The following is a 19,821-nucleotide window of genomic DNA, read 5'->3' on the forward strand; positions in this document are numbered from 1 at the left end:
ACTTGGCCCATTAGTTGGTCCTGTGGGCTGCACGGTATATCACTGTGGGAGCAAAGGACAGAGGAAGCCTGTGCTTCTCATGGCAGCCAGGAAGCAGGGAGACTAGAAGCAGGTGAAGTCCCAATACTGATTCATGGGCACGCCCCCAATTACCTAACATCCTCCCACTAGGATTCACCTCCTCAGGGTCCCAGCATCTCCTACTGGTGACTAAACCTTTAACACACTGAGTATTGGGGAACGTTTAAGATCCAAACTATATAGGACCAAGAAAAATGAAAACATAGATTCACAAGAAGGTTTGTAGTTATCTTTATTAATGGTCCGAAATTAGAAACAGCTCGAGTATCCATCCATAGGAGATGAACCTGGATACAGTAAAGTTGTGTGATAGGATGGGAGTGAAGAGTAAATGGGTCACCAACATGTACACTGCACAGCACCATCAGAAACATCTTACCACTTTTTGCCTAATACATGCAAGATCATGAGTTCAAACCCTAATACAGTCAAAGAAAAGAATGCAGCTGTTTATTTCCCAATCACTGATGTCCCACTGGCCAGTGAAAGGCCCACAGCTGGCAAAGGGCAGGGACATGGCAGGGCGAAGAGTCTTCCACATGATCTTCAAACTGACTAGATCCTTTCTGGACTGCCTGCTGTCAGGGCCAGTGCCCAAGAGCCGTGGCCATCTTCTCTGCTGTCCACTCATTTGTCCCTCCTCCTCCAGAGGTCCCCGGGGCATGAGCTATATCTCATTGATCTGTCTCTGTGTCTGGCACAGGGTGTAGCACATTGCTCGACAATCAATGAAATAAACTGTAGAAGAATAAACACTGCGTGCCTCAAGGACAAACCAAACACATTCTTCTTCCATCCCCAGGATCTAGTGAAAACCATTACACTATATCTTTCAAATTAGATTTCTGAGCATCCCTTGTCTGTTTCTACTTAGGCTGGAGTCTCTTTTGCAGCATCCACTAAAACCCTGAGGGATGGGAGCTGGAGAAGCTGGTGAGCCAGGGGATGACCCTGCTCCCAGGAGGGCTGGCCCCAGAGCCTCCAGCATGGCTTGTCAGCAAAAGCCTTGGAGCTGGAGGAATGAAGCAACTTTTAGGATCACCTGGATACGGTTCTCATGCGCTTGCTGACAGATACATTCAATTCTGAGCCAGCCTCCTAGTGACGCAAAGGCTCTGAGAGTTCACACCTCATTTCTGAGGCCCAGGGTGAGGAGGAAATCTTGGTGCAGGCCAGTACTTGAACCCTTCCATTGATGTCACCCAAACCCAAAGGAAATCTGAGCTCCAAACATGACTCAGGGAGGCTCACTTGGCTGCGTGTGTCCTCCTTGGAGAGTTCCGTACTTAGGTCGAGTACTTGGCTCAAGTGTGACCTTATCTCTGGCTCTGACCACAAGAGGGTGGCCTGTCAGCATGAGCGAGACAAGACCCAGGATAGGAAGGCCCTGGCCCAAGAGGACAAAGGGGGAGAGTGGAGCACGTGGGCCACCGGCTGCCTTCAGATTAGTGCTGCCTTCACTTCCCTCCTGAGACTGAGCAAGATCCTAATGAAACCACACTTCATTTCCACCAAGAACAATGCCCCCTCCTTCCCTTCCCTTCTTTCCCCTGTCCTTCCAATCCCTTCCTTTCCACCTAGGAACAGGAGTCTGGAGAGGTCAAATCATATGACCAGGGTCACTGACTAATAGATGGTATTGCCACAGTTCTGAGGTGTGATTCCCAAACAGCTGCTCTTTTTATTTATTTATTTATTTTACAATTTTCTAGCAATGCTGGGGACTGAACCCAGGACTTCACACATGCTAGGCAAGCAATCTACCACTGAGCTAGACTCAAACTCCCACTCTTAAGAACTGTGCTCTCTTCCCCTGAACATTTGTTCTAGGAGCACCACAAGATATGAACAAATATCTTAAATCCTAGCTGACTAGCCAGGTGTGACAGCACAGCCTGTAATCCTAGCACTGCGAAGGCTGAGGCACAAAGATAGCAGGTTCGAGGCCAGCCTAGGTAACCAGTGACACCCTGTGTCAAAAGAAAGCAAGCCAAACACAAAAACAAAACCTAACTAAACTGAAACCCACTGTGACACAAAATGCACAGGGTAACATCATGTGCTGTTCAAAGCCACCTGCTGTGGCAGAAGTTGCATACAATCACGTGTCTACTTGGCCCTTCTTTGCTAGAGTATCTGGAGATATAGGGCTTGAGCTTTCCTGTCATCATCCTGAGTTATAAAGCAGAGGAGTTCTCTACACCTCCTTTCTGAACATGGATACTATCTTGGATGACTTCATCTTTCCCACAAATCCTTCCAATAGACCTTTTTTTTTTTTTTTTTTTGAGATGGGGTCTTGTTAGGTAGCTGGCTCTCAACTCCTAGTCTCAAATGATCTTGCCTCAGCTTCTCAAATAGCTAGGCCTATAGATATGAGCCACAGAACTAGACTGGAGGTTTTATTCTCAGAGCCACGGAGTATCCCACCCATCCCGTTTTACCACACGGGAGAAGATGCTCATGCTGCTCGTCATTCCCAGAGGGAGGGCTCATTCCAAGTGAGTGCACAGGGTGGCCGCCTCGGCCTTACCAGTATCCACACCAACAACTTGGGGTAAGGTGTCCAGTGTCCTAGGTTCTGAAGGGTGAGCTGTCAACCCCAAAGTCAAATGCTTGCTAGCCTCCCTCTCTCCACAGAGCAGCTGGGGGAGTGAAGGATAAATGTGAGACTCTCGCCTATCTCACAGCAATCCTTCCTGTTTGGTTTAAAAATATAAACTGGGTTATAGATTAGTGCTGCCCTATATGAAGAGACTGACCAGTGGACCTCCACCTACTGTGCAAAATCCAATGTCCCCCCCCACACCCCAAAGACACACTCTACCTGAGGCACAGAAAGCCTGAGTACAAGGTAGTTAGCAAATGGATTTCTGAAGACTTAAAATGAGGAAGAGAGGAAATGGTGAGAAGGGAACAGCCTTGACCCACTTTGATGTGTCATGCAGAAGCCCTTCCAAGAGGACCCTGGAGACCACCTCGCACTGTTCGGGGCAGGCCAGACGCTCCTGTGCCGGCGCAGGCTCAGAAAGAGGTCAGCGAGGAGCCAGGTATCAGAGGAATGCGTCTGGCTGCTCTTCCCAGGCATCCTCAGGGGCTGCTGGCCTTTTCTATATGTTTATTAATTTTGTTTAAATGTGCTGTGGCCGGCCTAGTTTTACTTAATGCCTAATAAAGGGGAAAACTGTTTACATAGCACCCTTGGGCCTCACACTAAGCAGCTGAGATTAGCAAGGTCCTTCCTTTTCCCAGATGACACAAGCCAGTTCCTTTACAAGTGTGCCATTCCCAGGTGGCAGTGGTAGAGGCCGAGCATGATGTGACACGAGGCAAAATTGGGGTGAGGAGGGCTCAGCTCCACCGTGGGGGTGAAGCCCACTCCGCACACTTGGCTTCGGGAGCTTGTTGTGTAACAGGCCCAGGATAAATGGGTAAAGTCACCGCCCGATTCGTGTGCACATCTCCCAGTCCAGATAGGTTTCTATATATAAACTGCCTGCTTAACATTCTCCCCACGAGACATCAGAAGAGGCTGGAGAGAATGGCCAGAGTCTCCTGTAAGCTCCTGCTCCTGCCTTCTAAGCCTCGCTCCTGCTTCTTGCTCTATGTGAGCGTGCTAGACTTTTCCATCAAAGGACTTGTCACCAGGCTCTGTTTTCATCCCAGTTTTCCCAGGCTGAAGAGACACCCTCTGCTGTGGCTACTTTAATAGGCTGCCTCTCTGGCTTGCAGATGAACTTGCCCTGCATGTAGTGATAATGACCGTGCTGATGTGCTGGATGATTTGTTTCAGAAGACCATAGGCTCCTGAAATGGTCTCTTAGTGAACTCCATGTAAGAGCATCACGGGTTTCCTGTCCTCGGCTCTTCCAGGCAGGGAGAAGTCATTGCCACCTAATAGATGGGGAAACGAAGGCTGGAGCCAATAAATTAACCCAGTATATCAACAACAGAGCCAGGAATTGAACTTGTAGCCAGTGTACTATGCTGCATTCTCAGTAGCACCTGGTAGCCCTCTACCTCTGTGGAGGAGGTCACGAGTCAGAACTGTAGTTTGTTTGCCTTAATTTTCCCAGAAAGATCCTCAGAGGCATGGATTTTCTGCTTCCTGCAGTAAAGCAGCATCTGCTTTGAGCTTTGAGGCAGACGGAGCCATCCCAAGTTCTGGATTTGTGACGCAGTAACTACCTGACCTTGGACAGCTGACTTCCTCCCTCTGAGCCAACTTTTGGTCTATGAAATAGGCCTGTGAGGGCACTGAGCTCTGAGACACTATGTAAGGAAAAGCTGGCTCTCTTCCCTCCTTAGCCAGGGACTCCAAGGGGCAGGCTGGACTCGTGGTGAGGCTGACACCCCTTCCCCACAACAGTCCCAAGAACCTACTTCCTCCCTGCCTGTAGCTCTGTGATCACCAACCACGTGTTCATCAATTCCAGCTGGCCTTCCTCTAGCAAACACTTCAGGATTCTCCCTGCTGATTTCTAATAAATCACAGGCAAAGCCCCTTTCAGAGGACCGTCTCTAACCATGCAGAACTGGTCCCAGACCTAAGCTCTCTGATACTTTTGTTCTAATGTGTTACTTCTTATGTATTGCTATTTGGTGAGGTAACGGTTATGCAGGTAGCAGGAACAAGGGACAAGTTCATGAGGAGGCCACATGGAAAGCAAACCTCTGTCTGTGACCTTGTAAAACGCTTAGAAATAGGACTATGGGTTATGTGAGAGTAGACAAAGGAAGTCATTGTGACGATGGGGGAACTGTTGATTTCCCTTTCTTGGTGTTCTTTAATACTCAATTATCCTCCCATGACAAAAGTGCACGTTTTAGAGAAACCTCCTCATGGTCACATGAGGAGGTTTACCCTTATGCAGTATGCCCACGCTGCCCTGCCTGCTGCCCTTCCTCTACCTGCTGTGCCTTTGAAGGGGTCTGCTCAGGGGGCTTGGATCAGTTTTCCTTGGCAGAAAGGATCCTACCAGGTTCAAGGAGGGAATTCTATTTTGACAAAGCCGGGGGCCGTTAGGGGCGGGGGTGGGATGGTGGCTTTTCACACAGCACTTGGCGCTGGCTGCCTCTTTTCATTGCCTACCCTGGGGTTGAGACTGTGCCTTGCACAATGGCTTCTGCTACAGTGCCCTCTTGTGGCAGACCTGCTCCCCAGCAGCCACACAAGGCCAGCTGCCTCCCATGCTAGATGCTGACCAACAACATTGGAGGCTCAGGACCAAAAAAAAGCATGTTAAGAGAAGCACTGAACATTTACATGTCAGTTCCAGGAGACAGGGGTGACCATCACTTGAAGGGGGAGAAGCAGCAGGTCAAAGCCAGTGTCATAAGCAGTTACCGTCCACATACCGAGCCAGGAAGGGGAGTGGCACGCAGCTAGCTCAATGCGACTTCTCAAAGAGATACTCAAGATCTGGGGCGCGCAGTCTCTGCTCTTTGTTTTTGTTTTTTGCAAATTCTTTCAGCATGGCCATGATTTCGTTTTCAAATATTTCTGGGGCTGGTTTTGCTTCTACAAGAGAAGAATGGGCAGAAAAGTGTTATGTCACCATCAGTCAAGGCTCAGGTATAGGCCCTAAAAGTGGAAACTCCGGCTCTGGCCAAGAACCACAGATGTATTAATGGACCCTCTCCATCCTCCCTCTCAATAGATGGGACATTAGGCTCAGCAGGGCTTGGCAGCAAGCTGATGGCCTCTATTTGTAAACAGTTTTGTTGGAACAGCTGCTCACATTGTTTGCACAAGATCTACAGTTCCTTTTGTGTTACAATGGCAGAACTGGGTAACCGTGACTGAGATCGTATGACAGCAAGATTCCATATTTACTATCTGATCCTTTATGCCCAAATCTGCTTGATGCCTGCCCTGAGCAATCTTGGGCTTAACCACTTTGCTCTGCACTTGGCCTTTCCGTTGTTTTCTGGGTGCAGTTATTCCTCCCTATCTGAGCCACAGAGTTTCATTTACCTGGGAGTCAAACACAGTCTGGAAATATTAAATGGAAAATTCTAGAAATAGTAAGTCTTAAGTTGCATGCTATTCTGACCAGCATAATGAAATTTTACACTGTCCTGCTTAGTGTTGCACTACACACACACACACACACACACGCGCGCGCACACACACACACACACGCGCGCGCGCACACACACACACACACACACACACACACACACACACACACACACCACCTGCTATCAGTACACCACCTGCTATCAGTACTTTTAGTCATCTCAGTGTTTGGCCTTGACAATCAAGGTATTATGAGCTCTTGCATCCAAGTAACTGCTCTTTCCTTAGTAATGGTCCAAAGCACAAGGGTAGTGAGGCAAAGAGGCGCAGGGCACAGAACACGGAAGCACAGGTTAACTCCAGTACAATGTGCTGACACTGTGGTGTGTGATATAGGCTATGTATGGGGCTCAGGGTTATCCACAGTTTCAGGTATCCACTAGGGGTCTTGGAATTAATTACTTTAAGATATGGGGAGATCACTCTATTGTGTTCCCTCCCTCCATCATTTGCTCCCTTCCCTCCCTCCCTCCTTCCCTCCCTCTTTCCTTCCTTTTCCTTTCTTCTCTCTCTCTTTCCCTTCCTTCCTTCTCTCTTTTTTCACTTAGGGCTGGTACTCTACCACTTAGCCATACTGCCACTGTTTTTTCTTCTTTCCTCCTCCTCCTCCTCTCTCTTCTCTTCCTCCCTCCACAATCCTCCATGATACTGGAGATAGAACTCAAGACTTATGCATGCTAGACAAGAAGTCTGCCACTGAGCTACATCCCAGCCCTTCCCTTCTAATTTATAAATTTTGTGAGACAAAGGCTCTACTTTCTTTGTTGAAGGTCCTCAGTGATAAGTGACAGAAATGAATATTCTAGTATTAACTTAAGCAACAAGGGCTTTTACTGGAAAGATAGTAGAGGCACACAAAACTGCAAGAGCCTGATATAAGTGGACAAGCAACAAAGGCACGGAGTAAAGAAATGAGGATGGCCACAGGAGTGTGGCAGCTGCTGTCACTTCCAAAGTTTCTTTCACCCTTGAGATACTTGCTAAGCCTACAAATTCCACACAAAGCCTCCTGTTGGCAAAGATTAGGCAGTGTGCACTGGATCTGCGCTGTCATGACTAATACAATAGCAGGAGAGGGAACCTTTGAAACTTAAGTCGGATTCCCCTCTATTCAACAGAGGACCTGGCAACAATGAATTTCGGGAAGGGGGGGGAAGTTCTGACAACCCAGAGGAAGGGGTGTCCGACTTCTCTTTATGACGTAGAAATTGGAATAAGTATTATACCTGCTTTAACAACAGGAAAAAGCCAGAAAACAATTATCAAGATTTTTATTGAGCTTGAACTCAGGATCTAGGCGCTGTCCCTGAGCTATTTTGCTCAGGGCTAGTGCTCTACCACTTTTAGCCACAGTGCCACTTCCAGTTTTTTGGTAGTAAACTGGAGATGAGTCTCACAGACTTTACTGCACAAGGTTGCTTTGAACCAGAATCCTCAGATCTTAGTCTCCTGATTAGCTAGGACTACAGGCATGGACCACCAGTGCCCAGCATGATTTTTCTTGAAGCTGTCAAAGAACTGAGTTCTAGGGCAATGAAATACAATGGGTAAGAAAAGAGAAGTCCTTCAAAGAGGTTACTTGCTCACAGGTGGCAGATATGCGTAAAAAAGAGACAGGGCTGGGGGTGTGGTTCAAGTGGTAGAGCTTGTGCCCATTAAGTGTGAGGCCCTGAGTTAAAGCCCCAGTGTTTCCAAAAGAAAAGAAGAGGAAGAGGAGGAGGAAGAACAGGTAAGAAGAATTCAGCTAAAACAGTTTACTGTTTAGAGCCAAGTGTGAGCCAGCCCTGGAGGCCACAGACACAAGTAGACTGGCACCCCACACTGGGTGTGCTCCTGGTAGAGACTAGGTGCAGAGCAGGAGGCTGGAGAAAACCTGCCTCAGCGGTGCAGGCCAGGAGGAGAGCAGCTCCCATGTAAAGGAACAAGAGGCCCAGGTGGCGCTTCCTCTCTACATAATGAAACCCTCTACTGTCTGAGAGCAGGTACAAAATTCCTGTCTCTCTCAGCTTTCAGGTGAGAACTGATGTAGACCGGAAGAAGAGCAGAAAAGTAAAGGAGGGCACAGGAAACTCACTGAAAGCTGTTGGACACAGGGAAGTAGGGGGACCAGGAAAGAGGAAGAGTTAATCTGTCTAAATATAATGTGTATATATATGAATCATTGTGGTGAAAACCCTTTGTACAACTAATATACACTGGAAAAAAAACTACAGGAAAGTAAAACAGGCTATTGGGAATCAGGTTCCAGTGTGGGGAAGAACAGATGGTGAATGAGGGTGAACGTAGTCTAAGCAATTCATAAATGTATATGAAAACAGAACAATAAAGCCTGTTGAAGCTGCTTTAAGAAGAGGAAAGGCTGCCGGGCGCCGGAAGCTCACGCCTGTAATCCTAGCTACTCAGGAGGCTGAGATCTGAGGTTCAAAGCCATCCCGGGGAAGAAAGTCAAGTCTGTGAGACTCTTATCTCTGATAAACCACTCAGAAAACCGGAAGTGGCGCTGTGGCTGTGGTAGAGCTCTAGCCTTGAGCTGAAGAGCTCAGGGACAGCACCTAGACCCAGAATTCAAGCCCCATGACCAACCAAAAAAAAAAAAAAAAAAAAGGAAGAGGAAAGGAGGTGCTGGTGGCTCACAGCTATTATCCTAGCTACTCAGAAGGTTGAGAATTGAGGACTATGGTTTGAAGTCAGCCGAGGCAGAAAGTCTGTGAGACTCTTATCTCCAATTAATCACCAGAAAACTAGAAATGGTACTGTGGCTCAAAATGGTAGAGTGCTAGCCTTAAGTGAAAAAGCTCAGGGACAGCACCCAGGCCTTGAGTTCAAGCTCCATGACTGACAAGAAGGAGAAGAAGAAGAGAGGAAGGATGGGGGAAAGAGATGGAGGGAGGGGAGTTTGATTGGGGTATCTCTTATGCATGAAAAAAATACTGACACTCTCTTATATAATTAATACACGCTAACAAAAAAAGTCTTTAAAATCAGACAAACAAGACACCCTTTAATCCTGAGATAAGGGGCAGCAGCTCCAGAGCACACAAGAGAATGCCAACCTCTCCTTCCCTAAACTCACCAGCAGCCATCTTCTGTTAGGGGCAGTTAAGAACGTGGGGAAATTCCCTCTGAGGCACAGAAATAAAGGAAGGCCAACAGATAAGGGTAAAACAGGAACACCGAAAATATCTTTGAAAACAGGTTCTGCTTTCAGCATAAGGTAACGGTAACAGAAGAAGCTCATGATGCCCTGAAGGTAAACATAGCAAAAACAAAATGCAAATTGAGCTTAACTCTTAACCCAACTGACTCAATCCCCAACACAACAACCTAGGAGGAGTACACCCACTTCAAGCCAAAATTATCTCGTATCTCAGTCTTTTAATGTCTTCCTCGTGATGTCTAACATTCAAGAGAAATTACACAATGCAGCTAGAGATGGTGGCACATACCTGTAATCCCTAGCACTGGGGAGACTAAGGCAAGGAGGATTTTAAGTTGGAGGCCAGGCTGGGCTGCATAAGAAAATCCTATCTCAAAGAAACAAACAACAAAAATGATATCACACACACACACACACACACACACACACACACACACACACACACACACACACACACACACACACACACACACACACACACACACACACACTGGGCTGCATAAGAAAATCCTATCTCAAAGAAACAAACAACAAAAATGATATCACACACACACACACACACACACACACACACACACACACACACACACACACACACACACACACACACACACACACACACACACACACACACACACACACACACACACACACACACACACACACACAGAAAAAGAGCTGGGTGTCAGTGGTTCATGCCTGTAATCCTAACTATTCAGGAGACTGAGATCTAAGGATCATGGTTCAAAGTCAGCCCAGGTAGGGAAGTCTGTGAGACTCTTTATCTCCAATTAACCACCAGAAAAAAAAAAAGGGAAGTGGTGCTGTGGCTCAAGTGGTAGAGCACTGTCCTTGAGCTCTTTAGGCCCAGAGTTCAAGCCTATGACAAAAAAAAAAAAAAAAAAAAGGAAAGAAAAAAAGGCTGGGAAGTTAGCTTAGTAGTAGAGTGCTTGCCTAGCATGCATGAAGCCCTGGGCTGGATTCCTTAGTACCACATAAACAGAAAAACCCAGAAGTGGCACTAGGGCTCAAGTGGTAGCATTCTAGCCTTGAGCAAAAACAAGCGTAGAGACAGTGCCCAGGCTCTGAGTTCAAGTCCCAGGACCGGCAAACAAAAAAAAAAAAGGAAAAGGAAACCTCACACTGTTGAATACAAACATGGATTCAGGGATGACTCAGACATTAGAACTACCTCAAGACTCTAAAGACAAGGCATTTGGAAAGATGAGGAATTCCAGCAGGGAGTTAGAAGGAATGTCAAATGGAAATACTAAAACTAAAACAAAACACACACACACACACACATACACACACACACACGCACGCACGCACGCACGCACGCACGCACGCCAGGCACTGATGGTGCACAGCTGTAATACTAGCTACTCAGAAGGCTGAGTTCTGCGGAGTGCAGTTTGAAGCCAGCCTGGGCAGGAAAGTCCCTGTGAAACTCTTTATCTCCAATTAACTACCAGAAAACTGGAAGTGGTGTGATGGCTCAAAGTGGTAGAATGCTAGCTTTGAGTAGAAAAGCTCAGGGACAGTGTCCAGGCCCTGAGTTCAAGCCCCATGACCAAACAAAGAAAAGTCACAGGGACATATTAAAGAAGTGGTGGATGTAAGATGAAAAATTTTTAAATGTTTTTAAAAAAACAGAGAAAGCAGAAGTGTTTCTCTTTTCAATTTCTCCTTACAGGTACTTTCATTTCCAGCCATGTTTCCTGGCTTATAACTCTCTGCTCAAAGCAGAAAGTGTCCTGGAGCTGCCTGTGAAGAAATTCTCTGCCCTGGCCATAAGACCCACCTCATCCCAGAAGTGCCTTCTCACACCTTGAGGAAGGAATGCTGCAACAAGGATCTGAACTGACACTTCTTCCTGTGTTTCCCACTGGGTCTCTTAGCAATCATCCCTATGCAATGAAGTCTCCACAAAAGTCCCAAAAGACAGGATTTATGAGCTTCCAGACAGCTGAACACACGAAGGATCCTGGAGGACGGCTCACCAAGAGAGGGCACAGAAGAGCCTCGGAACTCCCCACCCCTTCTCCCCTACCTCACCCCACACTTCCCTTCATTGTCTTTTTTAAAGTTCCTTTAAGATAATATAAGAAGGTATTTACATGAGTTCTGTGAATTGCTGGAGGAAATTAATCAAGAGGCGAGGGGTTGTGAAAACCCCAATTTATAGCCAGCTGGTTAGAGGCTCAGATAAAACCACCTGGAGTTTGCACCTGGTATCTACAATGGGGGCCAATCTTGAGGATTGAGCTCTCAATCCATGTGATCTGACACTGACAGAATTCAATTCAATGTTATGTTGACTGTGGTGTGAGAGTAAGGGAAAAAAAGACACCTGGGCTTTTCCCAATGAGGTAAAAGAATGGCATGTGAGGTAGACTTACAGTATGGCCTCCAATATTCCTTACTATTCTAGTATAGGCTCTGGATATGAGACTTTTCTCCTGTAACTAGTTTGTATTATGTGGCAAAAATGACTAGAGAGAGCTGACAAAATCACATGAGCTCCTTAAAAACAGAGCTCTCTCCAGGTAGCAAGCAGGGAGAAAGTCAGAGACATGATGCATGAGACTCAACGGGAGGGAGAGAGAGACTCATCATAGCTGAAGGGAAGGGGCCGTGTAGCAAGGACTCAAGCTAAAGGAGATCAGCTGATGGCATGACAATGGGAATCTCAGTTATCAGGACAAGGAAATGAATCTTGAACCTGCATGAACTTGCAAATAAAATCTACCCTAGAGTTTCCAAAGGGAATGGAGAACCCCCTGATATACTGATTTCAGAGAGTGGCTCATGCCTGAAATCCTAGTTACTCAGGAGGCTGAGATTTGAGGATCATGGTTCAAAGGACACAGTTTCTGACAAAAAAAAAAAAAATGAGGGGCTGGGAAAGTGGCTCAGTGGTAGAGTGCTTGCCTTGCATGCACGAGGCCCTGCATTTGATTCCTTAGCACCACATAACCAGAAAAAGCCGGAAGTGGCACTGTGGCTCAAGTGGCTAGCCTTGAGCTGAAGAGCTCAGGAACAGTTCAGGCCCCACAACTGACCAAAAAGACCCCAAACCAAAAAATAATGAGCTAATAAATGGATGTTATTTAAAGTTTATGTTGATTGCAAGAGGAAACTAATTCAGATGGAAAGCCAGATACCATGCAAAAATTAATTAAAGAAAGTTGAAGTATCTAGATTACTACCAGCCACCTCAGAACAAGAGCCATGGTCAGTTGTAAAGATTGACAGATGCATTGCTAAAGGAAACAATTCACCTGAAAGATACAATAATCCTAAATGTTTGCATATTAACATCAGAGCTTCAGGGGCTGGGAAGGTGGCTCAGAGGTAGACGCTTGCCTTGCATGCCTGAGGCCCTGAGTTCGATTCCTCAGCACCACATAAGCAAAAAGAAAAAAGCCAGAAGTGGCGCTGTGGCTCAAGTGGTAGAGCGCTAGCCTTGAGCTTTAAGAGCTGAGGGACAGCGCCCAGGCCCAGAGTTCAGGCCCCACAACCGGACCCAAAACAAAAACAAAAACAAAAACAAAAACATCAGAGCTTCAAAATGTGAGGCAAAGCGACTGAGGAAAGTGAAAGGAATAACAGACAAACGCATAACTGTAACAGTAGAGTTAAACAGTCCTTTTAGGAATTGGGAATACTTGTTTTTATCAAGTATTACTCAACCATCAGTCAGTAGTGAAAGCGCAAAAGAACAGCAAGGGAAAGGAAAGAATGACACATCAAGTCACATTGACTTAACTGATCTTCACACTGACTTCATTGATCTGTTGTCTAGCAAGCATGACTTGGACCTGGTAAATTTCACTCCATTTCATCTGGTGAATTTCACCTATTTTCCCACTAAGTTCCCTTTTTGCTTAAGTTAGAGTGAGTTTCAACTCTGTCTTAAAAACAAAGAACCTGCTGGGCACTGGTGGCTAACGCCTGAAATACTAGCTACTCTGGAGGCAGAGATTTGAGGATTGTGGTTTGAAGCCAGAATGGGCAGCAAAGTCTGTGAGACTCTTACCTCCAATTAAACTTTTTTGTTGTTGTTGTTGGTCATGAGGCTTGAACTCTGGGCCTGAGCACTGTCCCTTAGCTCTTCAGCTCAAGGTTAGCACTCTACCACTTGAGCCACAGCACCACTTACGGTTTTCTGGAGGTTTATTCACACTTTGCTGCCCGGGCTGGCTTTGAACCTCGATCCTCAGATCTCAGCCTCCCGAGTAGCTAGGATTATAGGCGTGAGCCACTGGTGCTCAGCTACCTCCAATTAACTAATCAGAAAAAAACAGAAGTGGTGCTGTGGCTTAAGTGGTAGAGTAGCGCAGAGACAGCATCTAGGCCCAGAATTTAAGCCCAGGACTGGCAAAACAAACAAACAAACAAAAAAAAACCCCAAAGAATCTTAACTGACAACGAATTTTGCACATTTTGGTAAACACTAGCCTTCTGGGTTGTGTTCATTACATGAACTAAAGGAGGTCACTACCTGGGATATAACTTCAGACTTAGATCAGCCTTTCATGTAATAAGCCCCGTACCTGTGGCCCAGTAGTAAATATCCCAGTCGTTACTAGGCTCATTAATCAGGCGATCATAGAGGTTCAGCTGTTGCTCAGTCATGTTATGCAGATGTTCTTTAGCAAAGAGACTGAAAACACAAAGGAAAAAGAGGCTGCAAAGGCTGTTTCCGATCCAAGAGGAGTGCCACCCAGACCCATTCTCTACCTGAGGAGGATGCAGTTTTCCAACATCCCTCTCTTCCGGCTCTCATACAGCAGCCGGGCTCTTTTGGTTTCTATGGATTCATCTGCTCTCTCCTGCCATGGAGGCAAAGGGATTTCGATCATGTCCTTTTGGGAATCTGATGGGCTATCACCTCTATAGAAGCGTCTGAATGATGTCCCACTGAGCAAAGGAGACAACAGGCTGTGCCTTGACAGCATCTGAAACAAACCAACCACAGCATCTTTATAATAACCATGACTACCATCCGTCATTTACTCAACACTTAGGAGGCATTAAATGCAACAGACCTCATTTAGTCACTAAGAAGTTATGTTAAGGCTGGGAATGTGGCTTAGTGGTAGAGTGCTTGACTAGCATGCATGAAGTCCTGAGTGATTCCTCAGTACCACATAAGCAGAAAAAAAACTGGAAGTGGTGCTATGGCTCAAGTGGTAGAGTGCTAGCCTTGAGCAAAAGAAGCTCAGGGACAGGGCCCAGGCCCTGAGTTCAGTCTCAGGACTGGCAAAAAAAAAAAAAAAGTAAGAAAGAAAGTTATGCTAAGGGATGTCCAAAAAGAAATGTACTTACTACCTGACTTATGAAATGGTAACCCCTCTGTACTGCACCTTAATAATAACAATTAAAATTATAATATATATATATATTTTTATTTTTTTATTTTTTTTATTTTTTTTTTTGTCTGTCATGGGGCTTGAACTTTGGGCCTGGGTGCTGTCCCTCAGCTCTTCAGCTCAAGGCCAGTGCTCTATCACTTGAGCCACAGTGCCACTTTTGGCTTTTTCTGCTTATGTGGTGCTGAGGAATCAAACCCAGGGCCTCTTACATGGGAGGCAAGCACTCTAACACTGAGCCACCTTCCCAGCCCCCAAATTTAAAAAAGCAGTTATGCAAGTCAGGAGCTTGTGACATGCCTGTAATTCTAGCTACTCAGGAGGGTGAGATTTGAGGATCGTGGTTTGAGGCTAGCCTGGGCAGGAAAATCTATGAAACTCTTTTATCTCCAATTAACAACAAGAAGCCAAAAATGGAGCTACAGGGGCCTGGAATGTAGCTTATCGGTAGAGTGCTTGCCTAGCATGCATGAAGCCGGAAGTGGCGCTGTGGCTCAGGTGGTGGAGTGCTAGCCTTGGGCACAGAGAGGCTCTGGGTCAGAGCCTAGTCCCTGAGTTCAAGGCTTGGGACTGGCAAAAACAACAGAGCTGTGGCTCAAATGGTAGAGCATCAGTGTTTGGACAAAGAGGCTGTAAGACAGTGTTCAGGCCCTGAGTTCAAGCCCTAGTACTGGCACATACACATACACAGAAAGTTATAGTCAGGTGCTGAGTAGCTAGTTACTCAGGAGGCTGAGATCTGAGGATCCTGGTTTGAAGCCAGCCCAGGCAGGAAAGTCTTTGAGATTCTTTTTTTTTTTTTTGTCGGTCGTGGGGCTTGAACTCTGGGCTTGGGCGCTGTCCCTCAACTCTTCAGCTCAAGGCAAGCGCTCTACCACTTGAGCTACAGCGCCACTTCCAGTCTTTGAGATTCTTATCTCCAGTTAACCACCTGAAACCCAGAAGTGGAGCTGTGGCTCAAAGTAGTAGAGTACTAGCTTTGAGCAAAAGAGCTCAGGGACATCGTCCAGGCCCTGAGTTGAAGCCCCATGACTGAAGAAAGAAAAAAGAAGTTATGCTGATGCTGTCCCCACTTTACTGCCCCAAGTGGGAAGTGTGAGTCTCAGAAAAGACAATCAGCCAAAGAATACTGCAGACTCACTTTCTAACCGATCTTTCTGGATACTATCCCAGCAAAATATTCTCACCTTCTTTGTATTCCTTGAAAAGTCTCACAGTATGGTTTGTATTCTAGTCATTCATCTGTGTTAAACATTGAAGCTATATGGTCTGGCCCCTAAATGCCCAAAGGCTCCCAATCCAGAGAAGAGCAGAGACACAGTGGCAAGTTGGCAGAGTACAAGAGCAGGGGCAAATCTGTGACCCTCACAAATCACAGTACCCCTTCCCCCACAATAGGGAGTTGGTTGAAAACTTGCAGCTCCTGGCTTCTACCTGGGGAGGAAAAAGACTAAAACAATGTCCTATGTTCTGACTGCTGGGCCGTTGCTCAAGGGGCTGATTTCTGCCTTGCCTGAATGTAAGTGCTATCAGCTGGGGCCCAGGAAAACAAAGGCAATGGTTTGGACTAGCCAACACTCACTTGCCAGTTCCAAAAAAATCCCAGGGAGGGAAAGAGCTAAACCTAGACAGCTAAACCTAGCTTTTCAAGAGGGAGTGGGGGGGGTCAGGGGGGGGGGGTCGGGGGGGGGAGACTGCTTGGAAGACTAGCTTCTGTCTGGCCTTTGTCAGAACACTGCCAGGATGCAGCTTACGCCAAATACCTAAAGGCCACTGAGAATAAAAAAGCCGGTGGCCCTTTTGGGTGCTGGCTGATGGACTGGTTTCTGTTTTGTCCAACCTAGAACACTGACAGAGCTGGTGTATTTTAGGAGCCTAAGGCCCACTGGGAATAAGGGAGCTGAGCCACTTGCAGCAGTTCCAAGGGGACACAGTATCTCACACAGGCACCGTAAAGAACTACAGAGTATTAGCTCCCAGAAGAGAAAATGGACAAATGGAAATGTCCATGAAGTCCTGAGACCATACACCTACAGAAAAGGCTTGCGGCACTACTGACAGTTAAAGGTCTTTCCTGGTGTGAAGCCAGTCCATAAAAAAACTTCTTTCAAACGCACAAATCCTAATGTGAAGTTGTGAGGTAAAATATGGCCAAAGACAGAATAAATTTCAAGAAAACAAAACAAAACAGAAGTAGCTGAGAGCCAATGGCTCATGTTTGTAGTCCTAGCTACTCAACAAGCTGAGATTCAGAGGACTGTAGAGTGAAGCCAGCCCAGGCAGAACAATCCACTTCATCTTTGAAATAACCAACACAAAGCAAGGAGCTGAGCGAGGGCTGAGAACCTGAGTTCTCAAACTGCCATATTGGAAAAAAAGAAAAAGAACTACCAATGAAAAAAATGCCAAATAGCCATCACAAAGATGCTCAAGGAACTCATAAAATAATGCATGAACAAAATGAGAGTGTCAACAAAGACATAGAAAGTATAAAAAATGGAAAATTTGTAGCTGGAACGTACAACAACTGAATTAAAAAAACAAAAACAAAACAAAAAATATCTCACTAGAGAGATCCAATAGAAAGCCTGATCAAGCAGAAGAAGCAAGCAGTAAACTCAAAGGCAGGTAATTTGGAACTACTCAATCAGAGAAACAGAGCCAAAAAGAATGAAAAATGAAGAAAACCTAACACTTGTAGGTGAGCATCAAGGAGATCAATGGGTAGATTATGAAAGTTTCAGAAGAGAACAAAAAGGGAGCAGAACTCTTCATTAGATAAACAGTGGTTAAAACTTCTACAATTTGGAGAGATAACCATCTAAGCTCAAGAAGCCCAAAACCTGGACTGGCATGAACCTAGAGAAGTAAGTCACATCCAGACACATTGTCAGGTCAGAAAAGCACTAGGCATGTATACCTACAAGACAATGTGAGGACATAATTAAAATCCTAGCTACTCAGGAGGCTGAAACCTATAGGATTGTAGTCCAAAGCCAACCAGAGCAGAAAAGTTTCACTCTATGTCCAATAATCTAGCAAAATGCTAGATTGGAGCTATGCCTCAAGTAGTAGAGCACTAGCCATGAGCAAGAATGCTGAACAATGGTCAAGGCCCTGAGTTCTATTCCTGGCATCTTTAGCCAAGGAAAGAGGCTTAGAAAAACAAAACTTGTTAACATTTTTACCTTGGACCTTAAGCCTCCAAAACCATGAGAAAATAAACTTTTGATGTTTATACCACTCTGTGGTGTTTTGTTATGGTAGCCCAACCAAATGAATGTAGCATGTAGTAAAAAATGCAGTTTCCTAAGCTGTACTCTAAACATTTTACATCAGAATCTCTGGGATCAGGATCTAGAAGTACTTTTTTTTTTTTGGGGGGGGGGTTTGCCAATCCAGGAGGCTTGAATTCAGACCCTGAGCACTGTCACTGATTGTTTAAGGCTAGTGTTCTACCACTTTTGAGTTAGTTTCACTTCCAGCTTTTTGATGGTTAATTGGAGATAAGAGTCTCATGTATTTTTCTGCATGGGCTGGCTCTGAACCATGATCCTGTCACATAGAACAATTACATATGTATTCAACATCAGAGCATCCAGATCTATAAAGCAAACATTGACTGTCTTGAAGGAAGAAAAATAGCAACAGTTGATTTCAAGACTCCACTTGTAATAACAGAATAAACAGATGGTGGATCAAGAAGAAAATAAGTAGGGTACCAGTGTCTGACGCCTGTAATCCTAGATATTCGGGAGGCTGAGAACTGAGGACTGTAGTTGAAAGCCAGCCTGGGCAGGAAAGTCCATGACACTGTTATCTCCAATTAACCATCAGAATCTGGGAAGTAGAGCTGTGGCTCAAAGTGGTAGAATGCTAGCCTTGGGCGAAAAAGCTCTGGGACAGTGCCCAGGACCTGAGTTCAAGCCCTACAACTGACAAAAAAAAAAAAAGGAAATAAAAGAACTTGAATGACACAATAAAACTTAATAGCTAGCTGACACAGAGTATTCCACTCAACAACAGACTTTTCTGTACAGTGCACACAAAAACAATGCCCCTGCCAGACTGCACATTGTGTTACTAAAAACAAGTGATGATGACAAATTTAAGATGATGAATTGTCTTTGTTAGAGAACAAATCTTAGTAAATTCAAGATGACATGTCTTTCAACCACACTGAAATAAAACTAGAAATCAACAATAGCAAAAGAAAAAACTGGAAAATCCACCCAGCACACTCTTTTTGTGCTCAAGGCTGGGACTCTACCACTTTGGGTGGATTCCAATGGGCATCCTCAGGTCTCAGCCTCCTGAGTAACTAAGATTGGAGCCACTGGTGTCTAGCCTCAAAAGGAAAAAAAAATTAAAGTATCTCTAGACAAACAAAAAAAAAAGTCCACAAAAAATTAAGAGATGTGACAAAAAGGGAAAACAGGACCAAGAATTTACAGAGGCAAATGCTTACATTAAAAAAAGAAAAAGAAGAAGAAGAAGAAAAGAATCCCAGCATGATAATGCACAGCTGTGGATCCCAACTACTCTGAAGGCTGAGGATCAGGAGTTCGAGGACAGCCTGGGCACAGGATGAGATCGTCTCAAAAGAGAAGAGAAGCTCCAGATACTATAAAATCACGACAGGTACTGGAGAGTTACGAAGTGGTATGGAGAGAGGGGCACCCACCCAGGTGTCTGGGCTCAGTCGGCCTGGGGAAGTAGATGAGAAGTGAACTGGCTCCCTCACGATGACCGACCATCCAACCGCACATTTCCAGGCATCACCAGTCGAACACACAGTGGCTCCCCGAAGGATGGGGAATGACCTCAATCTCCCAGGGTCAGCCTCGCCTTGACCTGACCTTGCCCTGCGGCTACGGGCAGTTGAATGTTCCTCACAGTTTCCAGGACCACAGAGAAAGACGGAATTCAATCCTCGCTGCCGCCCTCCCGGGACCCTAAAACACACAGCTCTCTCACCCGCGCCAGAGTCGGGATCACAGGGACCACAGCCATTTTTCCCTACTGCACCGGAAGCCGGCAACTTGGCAACTTCCGGGAAACGCTGTCCATCGGCCTAGCGGACTTGGCCGCCGAGGACCTGAGCCGGAAGGTGCGTCCCTGCG

At 45.9% G+C, this 19,821-nt stretch overlaps 1 protein-coding gene across 5 annotated transcripts; it reads right to left on the minus strand.

Moving 5' to 3' along the window:
- Positions 1-296: 296 nt before the first annotated feature.
- On the minus strand, positions 297-19,821 carry Sdhaf2 (succinate dehydrogenase complex assembly factor 2). 5 transcript variants are annotated; one of them, XM_070032187.1, is made up of 5 exons: positions 19,676-19,821; positions 14,067-14,284; positions 13,880-13,989; positions 5,440-5,602; positions 297-3,975 (listed from the first exon to the last, which is right to left on the minus strand). In XM_070032187.1, the coding sequence occupies exons 1-4, from the start codon at positions 19,709-19,711 to the stop codon at positions 5,472-5,474; spliced, it is 495 nt and encodes a 164-aa protein (XP_069888288.1). In that variant the 5' UTR covers positions 19,712-19,821; the 3' UTR covers positions 297-3,975; positions 5,440-5,471. The 5 variants fall into 5 exon arrangements, with proteins under 5 accessions (XP_069888288.1, XP_069888287.1, XP_069888292.1 ...); XM_070032186.1 differs by having other exon boundaries at positions 297-5,602; XM_070032191.1 differs by lacking the exon at positions 19,676-19,821 and adding an exon at positions 19,558-19,657 and having other exon boundaries at positions 297-5,602.

The sequence above is a fragment of the Dipodomys merriami genome, unplaced genomic scaffold (assembly GCF_024711535.1).
Source record: "Dipodomys merriami isolate MVZ:Mamm:240054 unplaced genomic scaffold, mDipMer1.0.p SCAF_21, whole genome shotgun sequence".
NCBI lineage: Eukaryota > Metazoa > Chordata > Mammalia > Rodentia > Heteromyidae > Dipodomys > Dipodomys merriami.